The sequence below is a fragment of the Centroberyx gerrardi genome, chromosome 2 (assembly GCF_048128805.1).
Source record: "Centroberyx gerrardi isolate f3 chromosome 2, fCenGer3.hap1.cur.20231027, whole genome shotgun sequence".
Taxonomy (NCBI): Eukaryota; Metazoa; Chordata; class Actinopteri; order Beryciformes; family Berycidae; genus Centroberyx; species Centroberyx gerrardi.
The window spans coordinates 22,204,677-22,230,083 of NC_135998.1; the positions used below are offsets into that span (position 1 = coordinate 22,204,677).

Here is a 25,407-nt window from a genome sequence, read left to right on the forward strand (position 1 = left end):
GTCATTTAATGATACACTTCCATTGTATTCTAAAATCACAGTTTCTGATATTGATCACATAATTATTCTCACAAATAAGTATTTCACAAAATTCAATAATGAATAAAACCCATAGACATATCTTTCAAAGTGCTAAAGAGCGCAAAAATATCTTTATTACCATGATTTTTTTCCTTTTTAATTTTTTTTGTCAAGAATTTTACATGAGGAATTCTAAACACTGGGAAAATCAATCGTTTTTCTCAAATGAAAGGGGGACCTTTGAAAATCATAACCTGGTGGTCTACACAAACACTTATCAGGAACCAAGTAGAAGCGAGGGATTTGGGATAACAAATGGTTCATTCTCTCTGGGAGAGACAAAACAAATCACGTCAGCAAAGTAAAATGACAAGGAAGTAGTTTGGGTACAATTAGCTCTCATTTCACAATTTAGATGGTCTATTTATCTGCAGAAGCGGCCAATACAAATGATCAAAATGTGAATCCAAGACATCATCCCTAATGAATCATAACTGCATTTCATCAAAGCTAATCAGAAAAAAAATTAGTTGCTCTCCACACACACTTTTATGACTACAGCTCATAAATACAATCAATCAGATATACAAATATTTGGATAAATTTATTTTTTTAGCGACATTTAAAATGATGTTTTAGTCCTGAATCCTGCGGTTCTGAAGACCACTCCTGGTTTCTCTGATATCGTCAGACTTCTCAGAGAGGAGGGAAAGACCACGAGCCTAACTTGGAGTAGAGACCCCGACGCATCTTGAAAGTGAAGAGTTGCTGATGGGCAGGACAGTTAAATAAATATCGGAAACAAGCAACATTCTAACACTGCAAAACTTCTACAACTCGTCGGGTTGTGAAGCCAGGACAGTCTTTCCCGTGTCTCTAACCGAGACGCCAACGTCCTTCCTGAGTGGAGGGCGACTGAGGAGAAGGGAACAACACAGCAGACACTGCACTACTGACACTCAATTCATTCGCACACGAAATGCTATCTCCAGTTGACGTGGGGGAGTTGGGGAAGAACCACAAATGCACATACAAAATTTTACAAGATGAAGTTCAGAGGTGCCACTTTCGTTCCATCCCTCACACATACACACGATCGATCAGACAATGACACCAGGGCCTTGGACACACCAAAGGGAAAGTGAAAACAGGAGCTGGGAAGGTTGTTCTCTGCTGCTGCTGACGGTGTTGAATTTGAGGGAAAACTGCAACTAATGATTCCGGTCAGCGATCAAAGACAGATTAGAGGAGCAAAATATTTATTGTACACTACTTATGTCTATATGAACACACAGTTTGTGTATAAATGCATCCATGCGTAAGCCTTTGTATGTGTGTTGAGACCCACTGTACAATTGTCTGTTTCAGTTTGGATGCAGGAAAAAGCCCTTCAAGAAAACACCTTGCCTATAAAAAAAAAACAAGACAATATTTCAATGAAAAATATTGAACTAAAGAAAAAGATGAAAGAGTGGTTTAGCGGTTTGACTGATGATGGTAATGATGGTGATTATGCTTTTCAGGTGGGGGCAAAAAAGAAGGATCCTTCAGACAGAAAGCAGTATGTCCATGTGCTTCAGTTACTCCCAGTCAGGATATCACTCCATCAAACGAGTCTGTTTACAATCTCTCTGCAAGATAATGTTTATTTCAACACTGGATACTGCCGCTGACCGCCCAGACGACCCGAGCGGAGTCCGCCTCCTGATGGTGCACTTGACTGGGAAGAGGGGGGGGGGGGAAACAGCAATGAGAAAAGATTAAGGTGCGAAAAGGAATACTTTGAGATGATGCTTTCTGTTTATGTCTATGTGCTTGACAGAAGAAAAATGAGAGGACATTGTCACTACTCACAAGGCCCAAGAATTGGGGCATGAGACCAGCAGAAATTAATACATTCAACTGCACAAGATACTTGGTCATACTCCCAGTTCAGGGCACCTGCGATGTCCCATAATGATGCAGTCTTTTTTTGTTAATCCTCACCTGTGGAAACTGGGCAGGGTTATAAAAGGTTATGCCTCCAGCGGGTGGATTTCCCTGGGCGGGATGACCCTGCAAAGGACAGGCAGAGTTACTCCAGTGAATGCACTTTACCATCCCAGTACTTCTATGGGCAGAGACAGTGCTGGCTTCGTGTGAGACCCCGGATCACCTTCGCCCCATTCTGCCCATGAAGGCCGAAATGTGAGACTGAAGAGAGGATGCACCCTCTCACTTTCTGGTGTCACATCATTATAATACACATCATCCTGAAGCCAAGGAGGATTGGATAAGTAATGACAAGGAGCTGTTGGATCCACAGTGAGGGAGCATTACAAACCACTGGTTTCACTTGTTTTAGTAACCATGCAAAGCATTGTGGAGGGTTAATGTCAGCTTGTGCTCCCATGGGAACAGGCAAGGGAGTGAACCTGCAACAGTCTCCAGCATGCTTCACTCTCTGATCTATGACTGACCAGTTATCCAGTGGCCTTCGTGTGTCGTTGGTTTATCTGTGTACAAAAAATTGAATCTTCAATGTAGTCACTGTCTACAACTCTGATTCGTTTTAATTTGTTGGGTTGTATTAAACAGATACAGAGTTAAGTGAGTAATGCTGGAGAGAGCAAGCAGACGGCAAGCCGGGCTGCAGGCAGGCATCTTGGGCTGGATGGGCGGCGAGGCTTAAGGGGCAAATGGTGAAGCGTGCGACTTGTGATGTGACGAGCTAGGTGGGTGGCAAAGGGGTGTGGTTGGCAGGTGGGTGTGAGAGCGGACGTGGGGCGTTGAGGCCCAGCTAGAGGTACCTGGTTTAAATGCTGACTCACTTCGCGTGATAAAGAACTCATTGAGCTAGAACGTGAGAGCTAAAGACAGCAGGGGGGGAAATAAAGAACGGACAAAAACACAAACCACAAACCCAGATTAATCATCTCCCATGCATTGGATTAGATTTGCCTCCACTCTCCACCAGTTCAGAATGAAAATAATGAAATCAGCATTAGAAAATTATGATTCTTGATAAAAAAAATGGACAGAGATGGAGAGAATTAGACTTTAACAGCCAATGGAACTGAGATTTTACATTTTGTCCTGGCCACGCATATTGCATGATTATGAGGAAAGATTTTAAGTGGACCGTGCATGCATCCTCACCTTGTTTCACACTCACTCACATACATACATACATACTTACATACATACAAGCACACTGCACATACTGGCTGTTAGGAGTAGAGCATCATGTTTCAATGGTGGCATGATGGTACTATGGTAGCTAGAGTAGCAGACTGCTGCGCTGCCAGCTGACGGAACAAGGTTGTCTTACCTCCCCTGACTGCGACCCATCAGGCATGGGAGGACCCTCTGAACCAGGTGGTAACAACGTCGGGTTGAACATCTGGGCAGATTAATGACAAGAGCAACAGAAGAGAATCTGCATGAATAGAGTTTCCAACTTTATACGTCATGTAGGTTGGCTAAGGATATCCATTTTATAATTGCAGACTTAATTATTCTCAGCAAGTAAACAGTGAAGCATCTGGCTAAAATTGCAGAAAGAATAGGTTAGGCTAAGGATGCATATATGTTGCACTACACAGTTCCCATTCAAATAGGAAAGGAAAAGTCTTTCAATCAGTGATGGCCAGTATTCAATCATGACTCTCAGTATAATCAAATTACCAGAGCCTAGATTGGAGCTTAAAACTTTTGACACCTAACAGGATATTAGTATTTTTGTGATGTGATGGAAAAGATTGCAGTAAAATTCAACTTTTTTCATTAAAGTAAGCCCACACCTCTTTAAAAAGCAGGTCAAAACCTCGCTCATGGATCATTTGAAAATAAAGTTAGCCTAGGAATAATCCAGATTCAATTTGTTGTGGTATTGTGTTGTTTGGTTGTATTAATTGGGTTTTGTTGCTTGAACCTGTTTTGCCATATGTGCTTTTAGTTTGTAATGGTTTGTTGTCAAGATCACTGCCTGCCTTGATTTTTCTATCTGCGCCATCTTACCATTAACACATCAAGGACCACAATGGAAATAAGTTTGTCGGCTTTATTGTGATATCCTTGTCAAATTAAGCTGAGATGCATTTTCCTTTATTGTTGAATAAACTAAACAAAAAAAATTCACAAGTGCAACAGAGGCAATGTGAAAAGTCTTCCCCTCATATTCTTGCCTCAACATCACCTGACAGGGTGTACCAGAAAAAGAGTAAAGGAATACCTGTGGTACAGCGCTGGGGTTTGGTGAATTCTGCTCCTGGTTTCCTCCTTCACTGCCCTCCATAGGCTGCTGATCATCAGGAGCTGATGAGACAGGAGACAATGAACAATACTTTATTGAAAAGTCTAAAACTTCGTTATCGTACAGCACCTCCTGTTCAAACTGCCCCAATTCATAGTATTCCCTTGATGTCACATGCATTTCCTACCAATACGGTGTCTTACAATATAGACAGTTCATTGGCTGTGGCTGTCGTTTGATTATAATCATCTGTTAATTTATAACAATCGCCTGTTATTTTCCTACCAAGATGGCCGTGTGGTGATATAACAGAATACTATGAATACTGGCTTTGTTTACATAATGATTGCAAAAAGTTTTTTTTGTGTGACAGCTAAACATGTTTTATGTAATGTGGTAAACCTTGGAATACAACAATCATGTATTTTAGTTGCGATGGATTAAGAAAATTCTTTAAAGTTTATCTCCCATCTGCAGAACACACACACACACACATGCATGTATATACAAACATATAGTCACACATACTCAGCAGCGTATTTTACAAACTTACATCACTTAGGGATATTAGTTTTATACATGATACACACCTGAACTAGGCACAAACAGGTTGGTTGGCATGGGCATGGGTGCCAGAGGGGCAAAGATGTCTGCTGGGGCAGGGGCTAATCCGCCTGGTTTAGCAGTTCTGCTGGGGTTCAGGACGTCCACATATCTGCTCTTAGTGCCTGAGAACGAAGAAACACAGTTAAGAGGCAGGAAATAGGGGAAATAACAAATGCCAACACTATATTTAATATATAATTTCATTTTGGTTGCTTTTTCAGCACTTTCAAATTATTTTTGTCCTACTAATAATTCAAATTCTCTAACAATACTTGTTTTTATGCAAGGTCAAAACACAGTATTTGTGAAGCCACAGGCCATAATGCAGACTCCAGATCTCACCTGCCTTCCTGGAGAACATGTTGACAGGAGGCCCACCACTCGGGGGCATGGCAGGCCCTCCAGGGCCAGGCATGTGAGCCATCTTGGGGAAGCCAGAGGGAGGTGGTGGAGGGGGCTTACTCTAACGGATGATAATAAAAATTATAACATTAGAATTGGTTGATCTATGAAGATCGGGTTTGCTCAGTTTAGACAAACAACAAAAGCCAGTGTGCCTAAAATAAACGTCAAAAAGTAAATCTGCCCAGTATCACAGACCTCCTCTTCAGGCTCATTCATGTCGACCCATCTCTGCTTCGTCTCATCCCACACAATCTGACAATAAAAAAAAAAGCATACATATTCTCTCATAAGTTGAATTCATACATGACAAACCTGTGAAAAAATGTGAGACTGAATATAGGAGACCGATGAGGTTAGAACTTGTATGAAGAACGGTTCTAACTTACAGATTTTTTTTCGTCATCTGGCAAGTGAGCCTCATTCTTCATCTTCCCAGAGAGCCAGTTTAGCCAGCCACCACCCTGTGAGAATGATGGAAAGAAAATCAAAGTGACCACCAGTGATGAAACATTATTGGAGTGCTGATAGAAGATCTGAACGCATGTGTGTATATGAACCTTTCTAGGCGAGACTTTCTTGGCCTTCTTGGCCTCCTCCTTGCGGGGCTGTTCAGGAATGGAGGGTGGAGGTGGTGAGGCCTGCTTGGCAGCCGAGTTGCTCCGCTCTCTTCCCCCAGAGTGAGTGGAAGACTCAGAAGTGTTGCGAGAGCGACGTCCGGAAGCCTATAAACCACATAAGGACAGATATGAATAATATATACAACATATATAATCCTTCTGAATATCTAATCCTTTTGAGTCTCATGTAGCAGGAGCGTTTTTGTACTGGGAGGCAGCTTGATGTATAAGTATGCTGCCTTGACAGGGCACAGTCTGTCACAAGGGCTTACTCACAAGTCCTATATAATTGCTCAATGTCATCCCAAACAGAAATGAAATGGAAATTTTCAATGTTGCCAAATTCTGCAATTATTATCAGACATACCTCAACCGTTTGAGTGAGACACACAAAAACTCACCAAGTGCATTGAAGACTGTGACGCAGTCCTCGATCTCCTCCCCGGACCCTGCAGGGCAAGGAAAGACAACATGGTTAACTATTCCCTATATATTATTATGCATGGACACAAAAAGATATACGACTGTATGGACGGACATAAAATTGTACATCGCTGGTTAACTGAAAGAAGATAAAAAGAGTCTGGCAAGGGAGGTAAAGCCCAGCAGATATCCAGCCAGATGGATACTGACCATGTGAGCCATTTGGTCATAGAAGTCCATCTGAGGTGTGAGGGCGCTCCTGGGTGGGGAGGAAGATATTGGCTGAGCAGTCTGCATCTCCGGTGGGGCGTGGGACAGCTGCTCTACTGGGGGGAAGCCTATATGCCCAGGAGAAGGGGGCATGTGCATCTGGGGTGGTGGGTGGTTCATCTGTAGAGGGGGCTGCTGCATCTGAGGGGGCATGTGAGGTGACATGTGAGGTGACATGTGGCCCATCTGAGGAGGTGGGGCACCAGGCTGCTGCAGGGCTCCTGGATACATGTCTGGCTGCTCAGGCTGGGGCTGAGGCTGGAAGGGAGGAGGGGCAAAGCCAGGAGGCTGAGGAGGGTAGCCTGAGACTGGCATCTGGCCTGGGGGTCCAGGCATGCTGGGGGGCACTGGGTAGAACTGGGGTACATCAGTGGTGGGCATGGGCTGTGGTGGGACCATCCCATCTTGGAGGATGGTGGTGGGAGCTAAAAGACAGAGAGAGAGAAATTAGATCTGATGAATTCCGAATGTGGCTCATTACAACGGGAGAGATTAAAAAACCACAAGAGCACAAGCACACACTCACACACACACACACCTGGAGGCATTAGCTGTACTCCCTGCGGTGGCGGCCCAGGCAGTAAAGAGCTCATCAGAGGATTGTCAGGGGTGGGGCCATCTAACTCCAGGGGCATGGCGTAAGGCTCAGGCGGACTACCCGGGTCCAACTCAGAGCTGGGCGTGCTGCAGTCGTACTGTGTCGGAGTTGCTCTGTCTGCATTGTAGGCTATCACCCCCGTCTAAGAGAACAGTGGAAACAACCAACAGTTACAATTACACAGAAAAACTACAACCTTGTGTGTACAAGTTCCAATTTCACATCACAGTCTACCTCAACATTAAAAAATAAACTTGCATATCCATAGCCATTTTTAATTGATTTCAAAAGGCCTGAATTTTCTAATTTTTCATTTTTTTCATCGATCTAGTTCCTTCATATGTATTGTTATAATCCCTCAAGCATACGACTATAAATACTTTTGCACTGTCATGTCAATTTGCAGTTTCCATGAGGTTTCTCCTCCTCACCCTGATCTGTCCATCCAGCTGTTTCAGGTGGATCAGCCACCCAGGCTCAATGAACAGCTCCTGCTCCGGCTTCTCCTTCAGCTGGGGGTCGAAGAACCGCAGCTTTTCAGACATCTGTGGACAAACACCAGATAAATACATTTGTTAGAATGCCAAAACCGTTATGCATATATATTAAAAGAACAGAGAGAAAGAGCTCAAAACAGAAGTATTGTCTCTGTGTACCTGTATGAGCTGACTAATGAAAACAGGGGAGTGATAGGACGGCTGCATGAGGACAGTCTTGGAGATAACTTCACAGTAGTGGAAGGCCTGGGCGCTCAGCCCGGCTTCAGCCAGGCGACATGCATAGATCAACTTGAACACCTAATAAGGGATGATAAAGAGCAGAGAACAGTGTTATTCCTTATTATTAGCATCACCAGGGGTGAACATATCACAAAATTATGTGCTATGCCATTGGGCTAGGGAAATGCTAAATCAAAGACACGACCAGATCTTTAGTAGTCCACATAAGTCTACTTAGTCTGTCCAATGGAATAAAATTGAACTGAATGAATGAATACATTAATTCATATTATGTGCTTGGGAGCTCCTCTACAAGAGTCAGGCTGTGTGTTCGTTGTTTCATTCATTTGTGTGTAAAGCTTTTTGCAATGCGCAGTGCTTAGGGGAATTGCGGTATGCACTGTTAAGGCTGCTGCACAAAGCCCCAACAGCCCAGTGATTTTCTAACTGTACCGGCTAAGGCAAGGCATTAATTAAATATTCTGTTCAGCGATTCTCTCAGTTAGCTTCCACAGCACCTTGGTGATAACAGGTGGAGTTTTTAAAGTAACATAGTTTCGCTCACTTCAAACATGTATCATCTGTCAAGTTTGGATGTGTTGAAGTCTGGGAGCCCTGGCAGAAAATATGAACGCCCTATACCATAACAGATTTATTAGAAAATAAATATCACAGATTCTCTATGAAAGGTTTCTCTTGTTTGATGTCCAGGACATAAGAAAGGGAAACCTCTTATTCAGTAAGTACCAAGGAACTTACCTGGAAATTGGGCAGTGAGCAGCACTGGGAGCCCAGAGACAGGGCATATTCATAGGCCTCAGTCCTCTGGATCGCTTCATTGGTCGCAAATTGGCAGAAGGACAAACTGAAGTGAAGAGACACAGTGATAAGGTCATATGTGGGTGTATTCTGGGCAAACTGTATCATGGTCTAGTAAGGCCCCTTACAACTCTTTGTGTGTGTGTATGTGTGTGTGTGTGTGTGTGCCTCTGTGTCTAACCTGTGGTTAGAGCCAACCAGAACCATCTTAGTGCTCTTCTTTGTGAACACTCCCAATCCAACCTGGGCCATCAAGTAACAGAAGTGGGCAGCATCAATCAGCCCCTTCGAAGCTGCCACAACACAAAATGATTGCATTAGACCGAGTGCAGGGGAAAAGGTCTGATTTTGTCAGCCTATAGAAACAGTGGAAAGTGGTAAATAAGAATGCAAACACTATTTGGCTCTGGTGTCTTTTTGATGTGATCCTACCTAAAGTGTCACCCATGGTGGTGATAGTGCGTGTATCCAGGTCCAGGGTGTGTGTGAGGTTAGACAGCACCATGGCCAGGTGAGGGCGCCAGTCGCCCCACTTCTCCTCTCCGCAGCACTAGAGACACGAAGAGGAGAGAGATCTTTAAGAGACACTTACAAGGCAATAAAGGCATACAATACTACAAACTTATTGTCAATGTAATTTCTTCAGCATAAATGTGGAAAAAAGAATTAGGTGTGAAGGAGAAGAGGCCAAAGCAATACATACAGTGGCTGATGCAGGCATCCGCCCCGACATCAGCTGGTACACTGTCTGGAGAGGGTCATTGATGGGCAAACTGTTGGCAAACCTAACAAAGACAACCAGCATATAGCTCTTATCATGTTTCACTTTGGAAAAAATAATCACAGGATAAAAGCACACACAAGTTTACATGTCACATCCTTTTATGCCACTGCTACGCTCTACCTGGTCATGACACGCGCATGTGTCCTGTTGTCCATCTTACTGGCCAAAAGCAAGGCGTGGCCCCAGAGACCTCCCTTCATGGCTGCTTCCAGTGCATCCTATTATACAAAAAAGTGGATCACATTACATATTTCACAATAAGGTGACATCACTCCAGTACAGATAAAGAAGGTATTTCTTACCTTCTTGCGGCCAAACAGTAGCAGCTCCCTGAAGCGTTCGGTTTCCTTGCCAACGTTTTCTGGGACGGTCATGAAGGTGTCAGATAGGAGGGATAGTGGTCCCGCCCCCGGCTCCTCCTCAGCTCGTGCCAGTGGCTCATTGTTAAAGTCAATCAGGTTGGCTTCATTAGGACTCTTGCCCGGTAACCAGACAGAGCGATGCTCCTTCAGCAAGAGGTCAGCAATGTCTGTGCCGACCACAGTCTTGAGAAACAGAGTGTGACAGTGAGAAAGACGTTTCAAGACAAATATGACAAAGTCCCATACCCGCTTTCAATTTCATGTCTCACAGACCCCCATTGCCATCTGCTCATTCTTACCCCATTCTGTCTACAGAGCAGCACAATGAAGTCCCAAAGTAGGCAGGCAGAGTCCCTGTCCAACAGGTCGTTGTTGCGGGAACACTCCAGGGCTTTGTTCTGGGAGAACTTGATCACATCCACCTTGTGGGTCTCCTCCCTGATGGACAGGACACACAGAATTTAGGACAGGGCAGCAATAACTGGTGAAATAGCTTCTGCCTATAATACATTTTGATATTAGACACTGGATTGCAGCAAAAAAAAAAAAGATATATTTTATATGTATTTATATATGGAGTGGAAAACAATTGTGGTATTATGACAGAGGTGAGTGTAATTTGATCCAGTCTCTGTGCCTGTGCTTTGGTTTGGAGCAGAATATGCAGAACCCTGGGAAAGTGTCATGGGTTAGGGACTGGAAGCTAAGGATGGCGGCTGAAAAGGCCCTTACTTGACAAGAGGTCCAGGGAAGGATCGCAGTTCTGCCTGATCAGGGGTATCCTGCAGCATGGTCTGCAGACAGAAAGACATGGTCAAAAATTTTCCTTTATTCTGCCTTAAGGTTGTGATTCAAACTGTTGAATTGCTTGACTGAAGTCACATGTGCAAGTTCCTCAGAGAAGGCAGGAGATACACGAGGAAAGCTATTGTGTTCAGGCTTTCAACTGTTTGTAGTGCCCCCTGGGGTGTCAGGTTTTGTCAAGTTTATGGGGAATGGAGTGTTCAATGTCTCGCTCCCTTTAAAAAAGTACATTTCTTTTGATTGCTTGTGATGATATAAGAATTTAAGCTTCTTCTATGGCAAACAGCAGCTGAATGGCTAAAATGTGAATGCACCTTGCCACAACACAATGCACACAAACTCCCCACACTAAGCTGCTGGAACTTTATCAGTTTAAAATGTTACCTCCATGTTGTAGATAGCAACAAGAGCGGGCTGTCCAGCTGAGGGTAGATTGGGCAGAACTTGGACCAGATGACCACCAGGCCCAAAGCGAGCACAACGGTGGGGTATGGTGAACTTCTCTGGGGTCGCGGGACGAGGAGGCGCTAGGAGGAAAATAGAGGTAGGTAAAGAGAGAGGGACAGAGAGAGGAAGAAACCAGGGCATAATGTCCCAGCTGAATTTATTGGTTTAATTACTACCTGGTTGAACTAAACCTAAACCTGGTGGGGATACGGCTGACTCTTTTAGAGCATGACCAATCACTAAATGCAAACTGCCTTCATATTAAGGATTGTGTCCTTACGTTGCTCAGGGGCGATCCAGGTGCTGTCTGCAGTGTACTCGGAGGGATAGGGGTACTGGCTGTAATTTTGGGTAGCATCAGTCTGGTCTTGGTACTGTCTACAGGAGTAGTCCACAGGCAGGGTGGATCCTGTGGTGTCATAGACCGCTGACACCAAGTCAGGCTGGCTCCTGTAAACCTGGCTCTGTACAATGGACAGGCAGGACAGAGGGCGTTATCAGAAATGATATAAAAGACATAAATAAAAGACATAAAAGCAAATATGCACACACACACACACACACAAATGCACAGAAGTGATTCAGGCCAATAACTACCACTTAATAAACTTAAAATCTGACTACAAGCCAGCAGGGTCAGCCATCTGTTAAGTGTATGATAGCTGGTACAATTAAGTTTCTGAACCGCTGAGCGGACTGTTTAAAGCCAGGTAGTCATATCTGTATCAGTAGCCTATTCCTGCTGAGACCTACAGTGAGGTTGGAAATTATTGGGTGTAATGTTGTGAACTTGGTGTAAGCCTAAGTGTAGGTTCAGTGTCAGGACAGTGTAGGTGTAGGGAAGATGAAAGCAGTTCTGATCAGGCGTTTAGAGCAGGTGTGGAGGCAGGCGGGTCTGGGATGCCATAACGTATTGATCACCCTTTTGGAGATGTCATGGCCCTAATGCAACAAAATATCTGTGATGGGAGGTGCTCACTTCATAACACCAATGACAAAGCCACACTCCTCTATCTCTCTTTCCTCAAACATCAAAGCTATATTTCTACCGGTGCGCACCCAAAAATAGCACAAGTGATGGTTACATCAGATCCTGTCTCAAAACTCGATTCATCAAGCACCTACTGTGAATAGAGCAGCTGACAACTAGTGAATGACCGTGTGACTGCTTGGAAAGATAGCTGATGGGAGAGTAGATACCACTGTGGCTGTCATGGGATAGCAACCAATGGCAGCAGTAACCAAGGCAGGTACAGTGTGTTGGTTACACCCCCCAAAAGCTATGGTAAGGCATAGAAGAAGAATACCCCTTGAGTCGGGACATTAAAATACACCTTGGAAAAACAAGGTGCTTGATAGTGAGAGTGCAGGAACTCCACATTGATTAGTACAACTTGAGAGGTCAGTCAAGTCAATTGGGTACAGTCCAGTGACAAGATCACAGGATATCAGCAGCTCTGTCACTGAGGGGGCATTAGCACTTAAACACAGGGTCTGGAGGTCAGAGAGGTCAGGCAGCAAAAAAAGGAAGGAGATCTGTGGGCAGAGACCTTGAGTGAAATGGCGCAAGGCTAGTTAAAGGAGAATTTGTTGCAAGTGATTTCAAAATAAAAACAACACAGACTAAAAGGAAAAGATAAGAATAAAAAACTGTGGAAAGATTTTGAGTTTGTGTGAAAGAGAGAAGGCAGTTTCAGAACTGCGCGACAGCAAGAAATTGAACAGCCAGTACAGCAAGGCAAGACAACTCAAAAAAAGCAGTAGAGGAAGCTGTCTGAAAATGAGGAAGACGGCAGTGTATCAGTGAGTATCAGTTTGATAACACTGAGTAGCAGCAGAGAATCTTACGAAGAAACAGAAACAAAAGAGTGAGGACAACTAGGCAAACATTTTACAAGGATCCCTCTTTGTTTCACAAATCACTGCAAGTCTGAGAACAACAAAGCAAGTCCTATAAAAACATCCACAGGACACAGATAGGAAAAGGCATAGCAAGGTACAGCTTCATCCCTCCAATTTAAGAGTGCATTAAGTAAGATTTTTACTGCCCCATAGCACAAAATGTTCTTAACGTATGGCAGCCTTTAGAAATAGGCCTATTGCAGTCCATTTCAGCATACTTAATGTAGAGGGAAAAATACCTTCTCAAGCTTGATTTGGCACAAAATTCCATCAAACAACATAAAAGAGATCTACATGTTGTGTTTCTAAACCTCAGCACCACACCGCTTTCCATTGCATTTGAATAACAAATTTCAAACAAAACAAATTTAATCTAAAATCTGATTACATTTAAAAAAAACAAAAACATTCATTTTCAAAAACTTTCAAGGCCTTATCAAACCCACATACTTGTTTTCAAGGCCCATGGGAACCCTGTAATTACTTACAGCATCACTGTGGGCTGTGGGTGGGAAAAGGCGGCAGAGAGGGATTCACCTCCCACCCATCAGGGCAAATATGGACGGTATGACAACTCTAACCAGAGCAACACCCTGTACAAAAAAGCTGCTTGCCATGTTTAATGATGATCTAAAATATGCTAAGATGCAAGTAAAGTAAAGCAAATAAAAGTAGCATCTCTATTGTCAAGGGGAAACTGTCCTATAGAAGATTCCACACTAACAAAGGAACAATTCCACCAATATCAGAGAAGCTTGTCAAACGTTTAGGAAGATGGTATAACCCAAAGCTCATAGACAAAGAGCAGATTCAGGAGTTGAGACAGGATGTGATTACAGACTTAGAGGGCATAGAGAGGTCAATGTTACCAAGCAGGCTCAAGTTGTGGATATAGACTTCAGACTGATGCCCTGGCTGATATGGCCATTGATGGTGTGTGAGAAATAATCAAGGTAGATAAGGTAGAGAGAATGATATGTTAGGAAATGGCTAGGAGTCCCATGCTGTGTCAACAGTGTATGGTATGGGAAGGGGGTCCTTGAGTTACCTCTATCCAGCCTAACAGAGGATCAATTATAAGTTCAATGTCAGGTTAGTGCGGATGTAATGTAGCAGACAGTGTTGTGGGCGTACTTCAACAAGAACTCTGTGATGGGAGGTGTCCATTTAATAATTCCAACTACATACTCACTGTCAATCTCCAACATTCAAGCTAGATTGCTAGATAGATCCTCATCCAAGAATAGCACAAGGGAAGTTAAATCAGGTGACCAGAGGTAAAATCACACATGCATACACTTAAAAAAAAAAAAAGCATACCGGTTGTGACCGGGAGCTGAAGCTGCTTCGCCTGCTGTGGTGGCTGTTGGAGCTGCGCAGACTGTGGGCCGACTGCTCACTGTGGATGCTGCGTCGGTCAAACTCATCCCCGTATGGGTCTCCACGCCGACGATAATCATCATCAAAACTGGCATCATAACCAGGATAGTAGCGCCACTGGTCATCATAGCCTTCTCTCCTTTACACGGAGGGTACAGTGTTTGAGAAAGGCGAACAGCACTGCATTATTTTAGAGCTATTAGGCTAAACCATCTGTTGCATTTCATAATGTAAATGTGCAAGAGAAATATTTTAAAAAGTATGTATTAAAAGTCGCACAAATCGCTAGCAAAGCTGAAAGTAACTATCATCTTAGATTCCAATACATTAGATAAGCTTAAACTTCGAAGCCTATTTTCAGTTGGACACATATGCACCATCATACACCATCAAAAGCACATTTGCTACAACAGCAGCAACTTTCTTATACAGCTCAGCCCACTGTCAATAGCATTTGGTGCTATGGGAGTATTTGCATTGTTGTGGGGATAAAGTTGCCCCTGTCCCTCTTGGCTATATACTTATATACTTTGCTATCTTAATGTGTGCAAATAGTTTTCTCTGCATACCTGGCAGGATATGGCTGTTGGTTATAGTAGGGGTCTCTACCTCTATAGGCCTCATCATAGTTATACCAGTAGGACTGATCATAGTATCCTCTGTAGCGAGGGTCATATGTTCCAGGATTGTAGCCTTCCCACCGGACACATGCAAAGAGGAAAAGAGGGAAATTTGTAATAAAAACTATTAATATACACGGAAAGAGAAATGTATTTTGTAAACTAATTATACAACAATAGCTGCAAGTAATCACAGCTGGAAACTACTGTGGCTCGTACCTCCATAATCATACTGTTTCTTGTAGTAATCTGCATAATATTCATCATAGGCACTTCGGTTAGCTCTCTGGAAGTCGTCAGGATAGCCTTGCCTATATGGGTGGAAGCAAACAAAAGTTGAGATTTACAGGACAAGTACAAGAACCATCTAAGCCTACTTGGGAAAGTGGTCTGTGCAAGGTTTGACACTAAATGCAACCAAATTCAAGACTGACAATGACTTAATATTTGAGCAATATTTAATTTCTGAATCTCTCCTTCTTCTGCCCAGTTCTCAAAATTCCTTCACTTAAGATACATAAAAATGTTATTAATGAACAAATGATGAGCAATTGAAATGAAAACAATGAAAACAATGCTGACTGACCAAAGACCCAGGTAACGATGACTACTGTGTATGAGACAGTGAGACACCATTTCACTGACCTGGATGAGGGTCTGTCTGAGTACTGACTGGCCCTGGAGCTGGGTCGTTCCGGCTGTGGCTCTCTGTACTGGTAGTTTGGATCGCGATAGGCTGGGTTAGGTCCTTCATATCTGCCATACCAAGGATCTGCTCTCCTGTATGGGTCATCCTGGGGGACAAAAGCTTCCATAAGGGATTTTCTATCTGCTGCTTTGGCCAAAACATCACACAAGAACATTCTGTAGCAGTAGTTGATCCTCTCCTTCCCACATAAAAGTTTCCATCCATTTTGTAATGTGCATTTGCATATCATCACAAAAAAGTAGCAAATGAATACATATACAAACTAGGGTAGAAAAAACAGATTATTCTCATACCTGATAATATGGCTGTGCTCTAGGATCCCCAGGTGGAGGAGGGTACTGGCCAGGAGGGTAGGGCGCTCTGCTATCTGGGTATTCTCCATAGGCACCTCCATAGTAGCCTCCATACATCTGCCCTGGCACCGGAGGAGTAGGGCCATAACCCTGCTGGCTGCCCACAGAGGAGGGTGGTCGAGGGGGCTCTGCAGGCGCTGGCTGGGGAGCCCCTGGAGGAACTGGCCCCCGAGGCCCAGGGGGGTAAGCAGCAGCAGAGGAAGAGGGAACATTCCCTCCGGCAGGCCCTGGTGCTGGAGGTGGATACTGGGCATGGGAAGGTGGTGCTCCACTAACCGGAATTGGAGGAGCATCACTTTGTCCCAGCAGTGGAGGCTGAGAATCCGGCGGCTTAGGTAGCTCAGGCAGTGGCTGCTGGGGGTTTGGAGCTACTTGGGAGGGTGCTGCTGGTGCCTGTGGGGTAGATGAAGAAGGTGGGGCCTGGACAGGGGCGTCCCCTTCCACTCTTATCCCCTGCTGAGCATCTTTGGTGACCTGTAGGTAAAATCCAGGGGCATTACTAGCCTGTGGAGACCCCTGTAGAGAGGAAGGATGGCCAGATGCTTGGTTTTGGTTCTGTGATTGGTGCATAGAGAAATCAAGCAGTTCATAATTTGATGGCTGATTATGATTAGAGGCAGCAGCAGCAGCAGCAGCAGCCACAGGAGGAGCCTGTGCATTAACATGGATAGCAGAGTGGCTGTCTCCACCCAATGATTGGCCCCTTGAAAGAGGGGGGCGGGCTGGTTGAGACGGCGGCAGAGCTGTGATCTCTGATTTTGCCCCTTCTGGGTTGTCTCGAGCCAGATTGAGCGGGCTCTGACTAGAAGCAGAAGAACTGAAGATCATTGGTCCAGGGGTAAATAGTGGGTTCTGATTAGTCGTTACTAGAGATGGCTGGGAGGTACTGGCACCCTGCCCCTGTGAAGGTGGTCTCACAGGCGGGGTAGTTTCTCTAAGGCTACTATGACAGGCTGCTGGAGCAAGGGTAGTGGGGGGAATCACACTGTAATTGGAAACCGGCGGGGCAATCAAAACAGGCTGGTGGAGCGAGTCAGACACCAGGAGAGACGCATAGCCCAGGTTGCCTTGAGAGTCTGACAGCTCCCCCTCACTCACCTTCGGTGGGTTCTCTAGGTTCTCTGAGTGGTGCTGTGGAGTTGGCTGGGCTCTCAGGGGGGGCTGTAGGTCCAGAGGGACGTCTTCTGGGGGTTGTATGACATCAGCACTGGGCTCTCGTAAGGGGGCAAGAACTGGGGGAGCAGCAGGTGCAAGGAGGATGTTAGCTCCCAGGCTAGAAGGATCACTCTGAGCCCAGAGAGTAGTGGCAGGGCTCTCACAAGGCCGACTGGCCCCATAGGCGCGGGATGAAGGCCGGGAGTGAGAATGAACCACAGGGTGTGTCAGGTGAGGCACCGCACCTCCAGCCCCAGCGGGCAGTGCTTGTCCTGGGCCATAAATATTTTCCAGATTATCTGGGGGCTGCTCCAGGTTGCCAGGTGTAGAATCTCCACCACCCTCTGCTACCATTTTAGCCCTATCAACTTCAACAGGACGCACCCCAACCCCATGTGAGCGCACAGGTTCAAAAGAGCTGTTAGCACTGGCCTGGAAGATACCAGTTGGTTTGGGAGGGCTGGGTGTGGGGGGCTGGCTGTGATACATCCGCTCCTGGGAGCTCTGGTGGGCACCCAAATCCCCAGCTGGGGAAGTGTCAATCTGCTCAAAGTAGCCTCCAGTGGCAGCGGAGAGGTTAGCATCATCAGTGAGGCGAGGGCTTTCCTGCTGGATGAAGGTGCCCACTACCCCCTGGTGCCGACGAGAGCCAGTTCCACTCCCATGGCTCACATTGCTGTAGCTGGATGACACACTGGCAGATCTCATTGGTCTTGGGATAGAATCTGGAGTCTCCAGGTTAGGCCCTGTCTCAAATTGGTCTCCTCCATGGGCTGAAGTAGCAGCAGGGCTGGCATGGGTTTCACTGGGTAGCACTTCCTGGTTTGGGACACACTCCAAATTCTCCACATGGTCGTATTGAGAATCAGATGGCTTCTGGATGTGTCCTGGTGATGTGTAATTACCATCGTTCATGTACGGTATATGTGGATTGTCTTGCAGAGAGGCTCCTTGGTAATCCAGAGGAACATCTGCATGGCCACGGTGGGCTTGTGGAGGCGGTTGCGGGTTGCTGTGAAGCTGGAAGGATCCAGGAATACCATTCACTGCCTTCTTTCCCTCTCCAGCCAGTGTTTCCTCATTCTCTACATCATTGCCTTTGAAGAACATTGAGAGAGTACCAGACTCCTGTGAGTATGGGGGTGGGGCTGGGGCTGGGGCTGGACCAGGCACAGGACCAGCAGCGGTCACATGTTGAGATCCAGCAGAATCAGGCCGGACCTGGGCAGGACCAGGGCCCAGGCCAGTCCCCATTTGGTGGTAGCCCGAGTCTTGTGGGGGTTGGTTGAACCAGGAGTCCTGGGGGGCTGAGCTCTGACTGAAGTAGCTCTGAGCTTGGAAGTGGGAATTATGTTGATGGGGTGCATTCTGGTCGGGCCAATGAGAGCTAGGGGCCCTTTCAGGGTTCTGAGGAGGAAGGGGTGCCTGCATTTGGAGATGGCCAGGGTGTGTTGGAGGTGTGGGGGTGTTGTGATGGGGTGAGGGTGTGTGGGGAGGATATGTCTGGGACTGCAAAGGGATGCTAAAAGGCTGCGGTGGAGGGTCACTAGTAGGCTGGAAATAGTTCTGAACTGAGGGAGGGCGACTTCCATGATCAGGGGCCCACTGGGAAGAGGAAGAGGTGGGAGGCACTGGCTGGAAGGGCATAGCCTGGTGAGGAGGCTCTCCTTGGGATTCCTGGTTGAAAGGTGTCTGACCAGGCAATGGGGCCGAGGCCATGGGTGGTGGCCCAGTGGCGATGGATGGTGTCTGTTCTCTTGAATTAAAATAGCCCTGTTCTGAATTTGATGATGCATATCCCGGGAAAACAGCAGGGGATGCTGTACTATGAGGGGTGAAAAGGGTCACCCCTGGTATAGAGGATGATGGCAGACCAGGAGGAGCAGCTTGTGCACCCTCCAGTAGTTGTGGTTGTGGTGGCAGCCCTGGGCCAGCCTGGGAATATATGCTGTTGGTTGGGGCCTGCATGGGTGGAGGGTTGCTATTGGGTGCCGTTGGGAGACCACCTGCAGCCATAGGTGGAGGGGCTTGCCTACCAAAAGCAAAAGGGTCTGTCATGGGCTGGGTAGGGGGCGGAGGCCCCATCATGGTAGTAGCTGCTGCTGTATGCTTGTGGGGCCTGGTCCTGCGGAACGCATTGGGCACTGCTCCAGAGGGGGGAGGGCCAGAGGCTCCTGGGGGTCCAGTCCGAGGAGGGGGCTGCATGGCTGCAGAGCTAACAGGTCCAAGGACCAAGCCACTCTGGTGACGTCACTGAAGAGATTGAACTCAGGCGTAGCTGGGTAGAGAGAGAAAGAGTGTGGGTGAGTGTGAAAAATAGCAAGATATGCTGCTTTGGTGGACCTCACCACACCTTTATTTGTATTTAGTCTGAGTTCCTCTTTAAACCAACAGTACAACGTGGCAATTTCAACATAAGCTCTACGATAATGTTAGAATGGATGCACACATTGCAAGAATATCTAATATTCAGCAGTCAGTGTCAGGACATACTGTGCTGCTACTATAATCACTGAATGAATCACCACTGCGATTAGTAAAATGTGCCAACTTTTGATTCTATGTGAGTCTTACACATACTATTACAATGAACACGATCAAATAAATATGTTTTTAAATCTACAATGAAAGGTTAATGAAGTGTATGAACTTCTGATGCAACTGTTACTTAGGAGGTAATTGTAATGTCACAATGAAGACAAGAGATGAAAATGTCTGTTATTAAATTTTGATATTAGAATTTTTTCTATTAGATAATAATCCAACATCACATTCTCAACTTGAAATCTCTGTAACAAGTGCAACTGCTTTGCAACTAGGTCAATTCTACCAGAATACAGGAAAAGTAGCCATTCTTGAGTAGCTTAAGGATTTAGTTAAAAAAAATAAAAACACCTGCTTTTGGATCATAAAGACATCATTTTTCAAGAGGGTAATATTGAAACTGGTATCTTCTAGAAACTACTGACAAGACAGCACAGGCCATTACAACTGCAATTATTTCTGAAGTCTTTGGCACAACATTGACAACAGTCAATCTGTCAAAGATAAAGGGAATGCTAATCTTATAACTGAACTTTGGAGTTGGAGAGTATTTTCAAAACAGGAGACAGGTGATATAACGAACCAAAAGTCAAAGAAGCCATGCTGTTGACTAGCTGCACTTGTGCAGCTATCTAGTTCCTGTTGTTAGCAATTAGCTAACGGCTTACCAAAACAGTTTTTAAAGATGCCACACATCCAAACGCACGTAAAACCAAGTGCCGTGCCCTGCTGAGGTTACGCTATCTATCAGACATTATTCATCTACCAGGGAGCAGGGGGTGAGTTTACATGGACTAAGCAGATGAAATTTCAGTATCTGAGAGGATTAGCAAACATAGAGCTACACGGGCCAGGCAGATTCGTCTTTGCCGGTGTCCGGACGACCACTACAAATGTGTAGCACCGGTGTCCGGCTCTTTCAAGCGCCGAAGGTTACAAATTCATCGACGACCATTGCAACCTTGTTAGCTAGCGCCGCCGTGCCAACTTGCCAACAGACAGCGTCAAACAACAGTATTATCGTCTCTTCGGTTATAAGTTATCGACTCTTGATTACTAGCCAAGACTTGATGAAATTCAACCTGATGTTTGGTCAGGCACAACGTTACACATTAAGCTACCTAGGAGGAAAGGTCTAGAGTGCTTGGCTCGATAGCTAACGCTACGGTGCTTTACATGTCTTGAACGCGTTACCCAGCAAAATGCTGTTGTCCAAAGTCGTTCATGTATCCGAAAGACAGGATTTCTGAAGAGTGTCAACAAATTAATGATGTTATCTTTTACGTGCACATTCAATACTGAAAGGCGCACGCATCGAGTAATCACGGGATGCCGGCCACTTCGTCGAACATATTTTAACAGGTTAAGTGACTGGTCAGCTAGCATTAGTTGCTTAGTTAGCGTTGCTGGCTAGCTAATGCTAACTAAATGGATAACAGTTTATTGGCTTTAATATACACTAGAACAAAATGCTCACAGCAGAACCTCGTTAACGATGGTATATCTTTACTATTACCCGGCGTACGAAAACTGTTAATGAAGAAGATATAAATAATAAATTCTTACAAATGTGCAGGACAGTGAGACTGACACACAGCCACCATCTTCAATGAACACATCCTACTAGGCTACGTGTACAAGCAGCGTCACAGTTCCAAACAACTGTTGCGTCATCACAGGGCTGGGCTTGTTAAAGGAGCTTTTAGCAGAGCCAGCGAGAATGAATTGACAAGTGAAAAGAACCAGTATCTCTCCGGTTTATATATTGACATCAACTTATCAATATGCCAAAATTATTCTGCATTTGTGCACGTTTATATAAATCTAATTCCAATAAATTTGTGAAAATTCCACAGAAAACACACAAGGTTATATCCCAGCCACAGGTAAGCTAACTGCCGGAGTAAATAACTATAGTCAGAATCAGAATAAATTAAACACTTGAATAAGGGAGGGATATAAACTATATTGAAGGCAGGTGTTTCCACACAGGTGTGCTCCCTAAGAGGCAGTTAACATCCCATCATGCTGAAAGCCAAGAATAAAAATGCTGGGCAAACCCAGCTTTGGCTACTGTGGCGTGAAGAAGAGATATCAATGACTTTGAGAAAGGGCTGATTGTTGGGTGCATTTGGCAGGAGCTTCAGTGACAAAGTCGGGTCAACTTGCTGATGTTTCATGAGGAACGTTGGCTAAGGTGACGTTGGCCAGGAACTGAGGGAATGACATCATCACCTAGGGGTCACTGTTCATTCACTGGTGGTTTGAGATGCAAGGAAAAACAGAAAAGCAGCTGTGAATCTAGGAGCAGGCAACACAGAGAGATATACTGCGGTCGAGTTGTAGTGTGCAAATCCCTAATTACAACTTAAAAAATGATGCTTATGCGAGTAAAGTGGGGCAAAGAAGACAAGCAGTGGTCTACTGAACAATGAAAAAAGCCATATGGTGAAATGAGTCATCCTTGACCCTGTTCTCAAGGAGCAGACATGTAGCCTATGTGTGGTGCATCCTAAAAGAAGTCTAGGCCTGCGTGCTTGTTTCCCACGGTGAAAGGTTCAGGCAGCTCTGTTACGTTGTAGGGTGCATTCTCCTAGAATGGTTTAACCCTATCTGGTCCATATGAAAATTCCAAAATTCTACCACTAGGAGGCGTTGGTGTGTACAACTGCTTTCTGTGTGCTCAGACAATATCATACAATAAAAGTTTATACATCATATTAAAGAGGAGAATGTGTACTTTCAGATAGTATAAATCATGATATACTTACTTGTAGTCAATCTTTTAAATTAACAGAAAACATCTAACATTTTAAGCGAAAAAAGAGTCTTAAAGTCAGTTCTCTCAGAAAGACTTGCCTTTTCCACCATTTTAATGTTCAAATTAGAGAGAAACTGTATGAAGTGTCCAAACTTTTGTGGGTAATACAGAACAGAAATCAGAATGTATTTATCATTTTCTGTTCAAAAGATACAAACACTTTTTGAAGGGTGGAAAAAATGTTGAAAACGCTTTAGAATTCTAACTTCAGTGACATTTCACATAGCCACCTCTCTCTACTGCTTTTAACTACTAGAATGACTATAATTTGAAATTAATAGACGCATACACTGAAATTTACATTTTATGTGTTCAATTAAACACACACTTTATTAGGGAAAAATAAAGAGACTAAAAAAATCATATTATAGTTCTGTTAATAAGTAAAAACAGAGTAATCACAATAGTTTATAACAAAATAAATGCATATTTATGCATTACTGTACAGTATGGCAGATAACCTGCAAACTTTTGGGAACAAGTATGTAATAACTATGTATTAGGAAAATAAAAAATGTGACAATAAATATAAAATTCACACTAGCAATAAAATGACAATTGACAAATCTGACTAGTGAATGGACAAGTGAATCTGCAGGCTTGAAAGTAGACTAGAAGCAGATTAGAAAAAAAATGTCTACTACAGTCTAGTATTCTGCCTGGGGGTTTGGTGACGGACTCAGAAAAAAAAAATGTCTAGTACAAATAAAGAGGGTGACTGACTTTTTAACATGCACCTCTGGGGGAGGGAGAGGGGAGGAGAGAGGAGGAGAGGAGAGGGGGAGAGGAGAGGAAAGGAGGGGGGGGAGAGGAGAGGAAAGGAAAGGAAAGGAGAGGAGAGGAGAGGAGGGGGGGAAAGGAAAGAGAAGGAAAGGAAAGGAGAGGAGAGGAGAGGAGAGGAGAGGAGAGGAGAGGAGAGGGACATGGGACATGGGTTGGTGAACAAGACCTAAACCCCTTCACGAATTTTGTCACACTCAGTGGAGTGCCAGGACTGGAAACAATTCCTGTCACGTGTGAAGCAAAGCCTTTTACCATTAAACACTCAGGTGCCAAGCATGCTACTTTGGTCCTATTTTCTGCCCTATTTTTTTGGTAGCAAAGCCAACAGTTCCTTGACCAGTACTGCAGTTGAGGGACGTGTTGAATGGAACGACTTGGAAGGAAGTGCCACAGGCTTTAGACTGTGTGATGATAAATTGGCGTTGACATCAATACCACCCAGCTGATGAGCCAGGTTCTCCCTGAAGTCTATGTGTGCGTAGTTTGCAAAGCGGTTCTCAGCCACGGGTGCCGCGTAACACTGTTGCCACTCCTGAAATAACAGGTAACTATTGACCACAGCGATATTGATGAAGTGGAACAACAGTGTTTTCCACCACTTCTGAGTTTTATGGAGGACTTCGTACATCTTGATCATTTGGTCAGACCTATCAACTCCCCCCATATGTTTATTATAATCACCAATTACTTTGGGTTGGCGGACTACAAGTTTATCCCAGACACCATCATATATGACAAACCATGTCACCTCAGTCATGTCATTTGCGTTGTGGAAATTGGAGAGGCATGTAACTGCACGCGTGTCCTTCCACTGTACAACCAGAATGTTGCCCTCTATCCTACACCACCTCATGTCCCCACGATTTGCTTTGCGCTCCCAACGTTTGATATCCTTGAATTTTATAGGGAAATTCTGTCTGTTTGTTCTACATGTCCCACAAGCATGAATCCCAATTTGTCGCAATGTAGCCACGAGTGCCGGAGATGTATAGAAATTATCAAAAAAAAATGTGTGGCCCTGATCTTTGAAAGGCTGTACCAAGGCTTCTACTACTTTTGATGCTAAGTCAGTAACATGGCCACCAAGACTTCCTGTGTAAATGTTGAAGTCTAGAGTATACCCAGAGTCTGATGTTGCAATAACCCACAGTTTGAAACCCCAGCGAGTTGGCTTTCCTTTCATATACTGCTTGAACCCTGAACGCCCCTTTGATTTTACCATGCACTCATCTATGGCTAGATTTTGATTTGGCTGAAACAGCTCGGTGCACTTTTGTTTGAGGTGATCCAAAAGATAACGAAGCTTCCTAAGACGGTCCTGGTTATCCTCTGAGGCTGGGTCTACAACATGCAAAGCTGCCAGCAGAGACTTGAAACGATTTTGTGATATGAACATCTTTGACCACGAGCCCTGAAGCGACTTCATTCCCCAGTAACGCTGAATGTCAGAGAGATGGGTGAAGCCCTTGTAAATGAGAAGCCCCATGAACCTGTAAAATTCGTCCGGAGTCACTTCATCCCAACCGCCATCACTGCTGGCATATGACGGGCAGTTTAACACGAGGTCCCAACCCTGTCGGTTTGAAAAGCTGCAAATCTCAGCAACGACAGCCTGTGTAAAAAACAGCATGAAAAAATCTACTTCCCGTAACATGGCATTGGTACTTGACTGCACAATGCACACTACTCAAATCTATGCCAAGTGGGCGGCGGGGAGTAAATGGCAGAGGTTTTGGCGCCTGTACATCCTGCTCATTGTAGGAAGGGAAGGGGGAAGAGTCAGCAAAGCGCTTTTTAGCTGGTCTACACGCCGACCTTGCTGCCCTCGTTGTCCTCGATGACCTCGATGTCCCTGCCTGAGGAACAGGGTCCATGTCCACCTCTCCCTCGTCCTCCTCCTCCTGCTGCTGCTCATCGCTAAGTTGAGACTGTCCGAGCTCTGCATCCAGCTGGTCTTCTTCCTCCGTGTCCATGCCCCCGTGATCCTCTACAATCTGGTCTGCAATGATCCTCAGCTCATCTGCGCTCAGC

At 45.0% G+C, this 25,407-nt stretch overlaps 1 protein-coding gene across 1 annotated transcript; it reads right to left on the reverse strand.

Annotated features, from left to right (window-relative positions):
• Positions 1-1,263: 1,263 nt before the first annotated feature.
• On the reverse strand, positions 1,264-21,381 carry sec16a (SEC16 homolog A, endoplasmic reticulum export factor). The gene is made up of 31 exons (XM_071904650.2): positions 21,339-21,381; positions 16,014-19,506; positions 15,657-15,805; positions 15,231-15,322; positions 14,961-15,084; positions 14,332-14,530; positions 11,390-11,573; positions 11,047-11,189; positions 10,591-10,652; positions 10,158-10,296; positions 9,799-10,041; positions 9,617-9,714; positions 9,416-9,497; positions 9,145-9,262; positions 8,894-9,005; positions 8,653-8,758; positions 7,831-7,971; positions 7,606-7,719; positions 7,115-7,316; positions 6,517-7,001; positions 6,285-6,332; positions 5,824-5,988; positions 5,653-5,727; positions 5,462-5,518; positions 5,204-5,324; positions 4,846-4,983; positions 4,235-4,317; positions 3,332-3,403; positions 2,811-2,870; positions 2,008-2,076; positions 1,264-1,741 (listed from the first exon to the last, which is right to left on the reverse strand). Exons 2-31 carry the CDS (start codon positions 19,431-19,433, stop codon positions 1,667-1,669), a joined length of 7,176 nt encoding a protein of 2,391 aa, XP_071760751.2. The 5' UTR covers positions 19,434-19,506; positions 21,339-21,381; the 3' UTR covers positions 1,264-1,666.
• Positions 21,382-25,407: the final 4,026 nt, after the last annotated feature.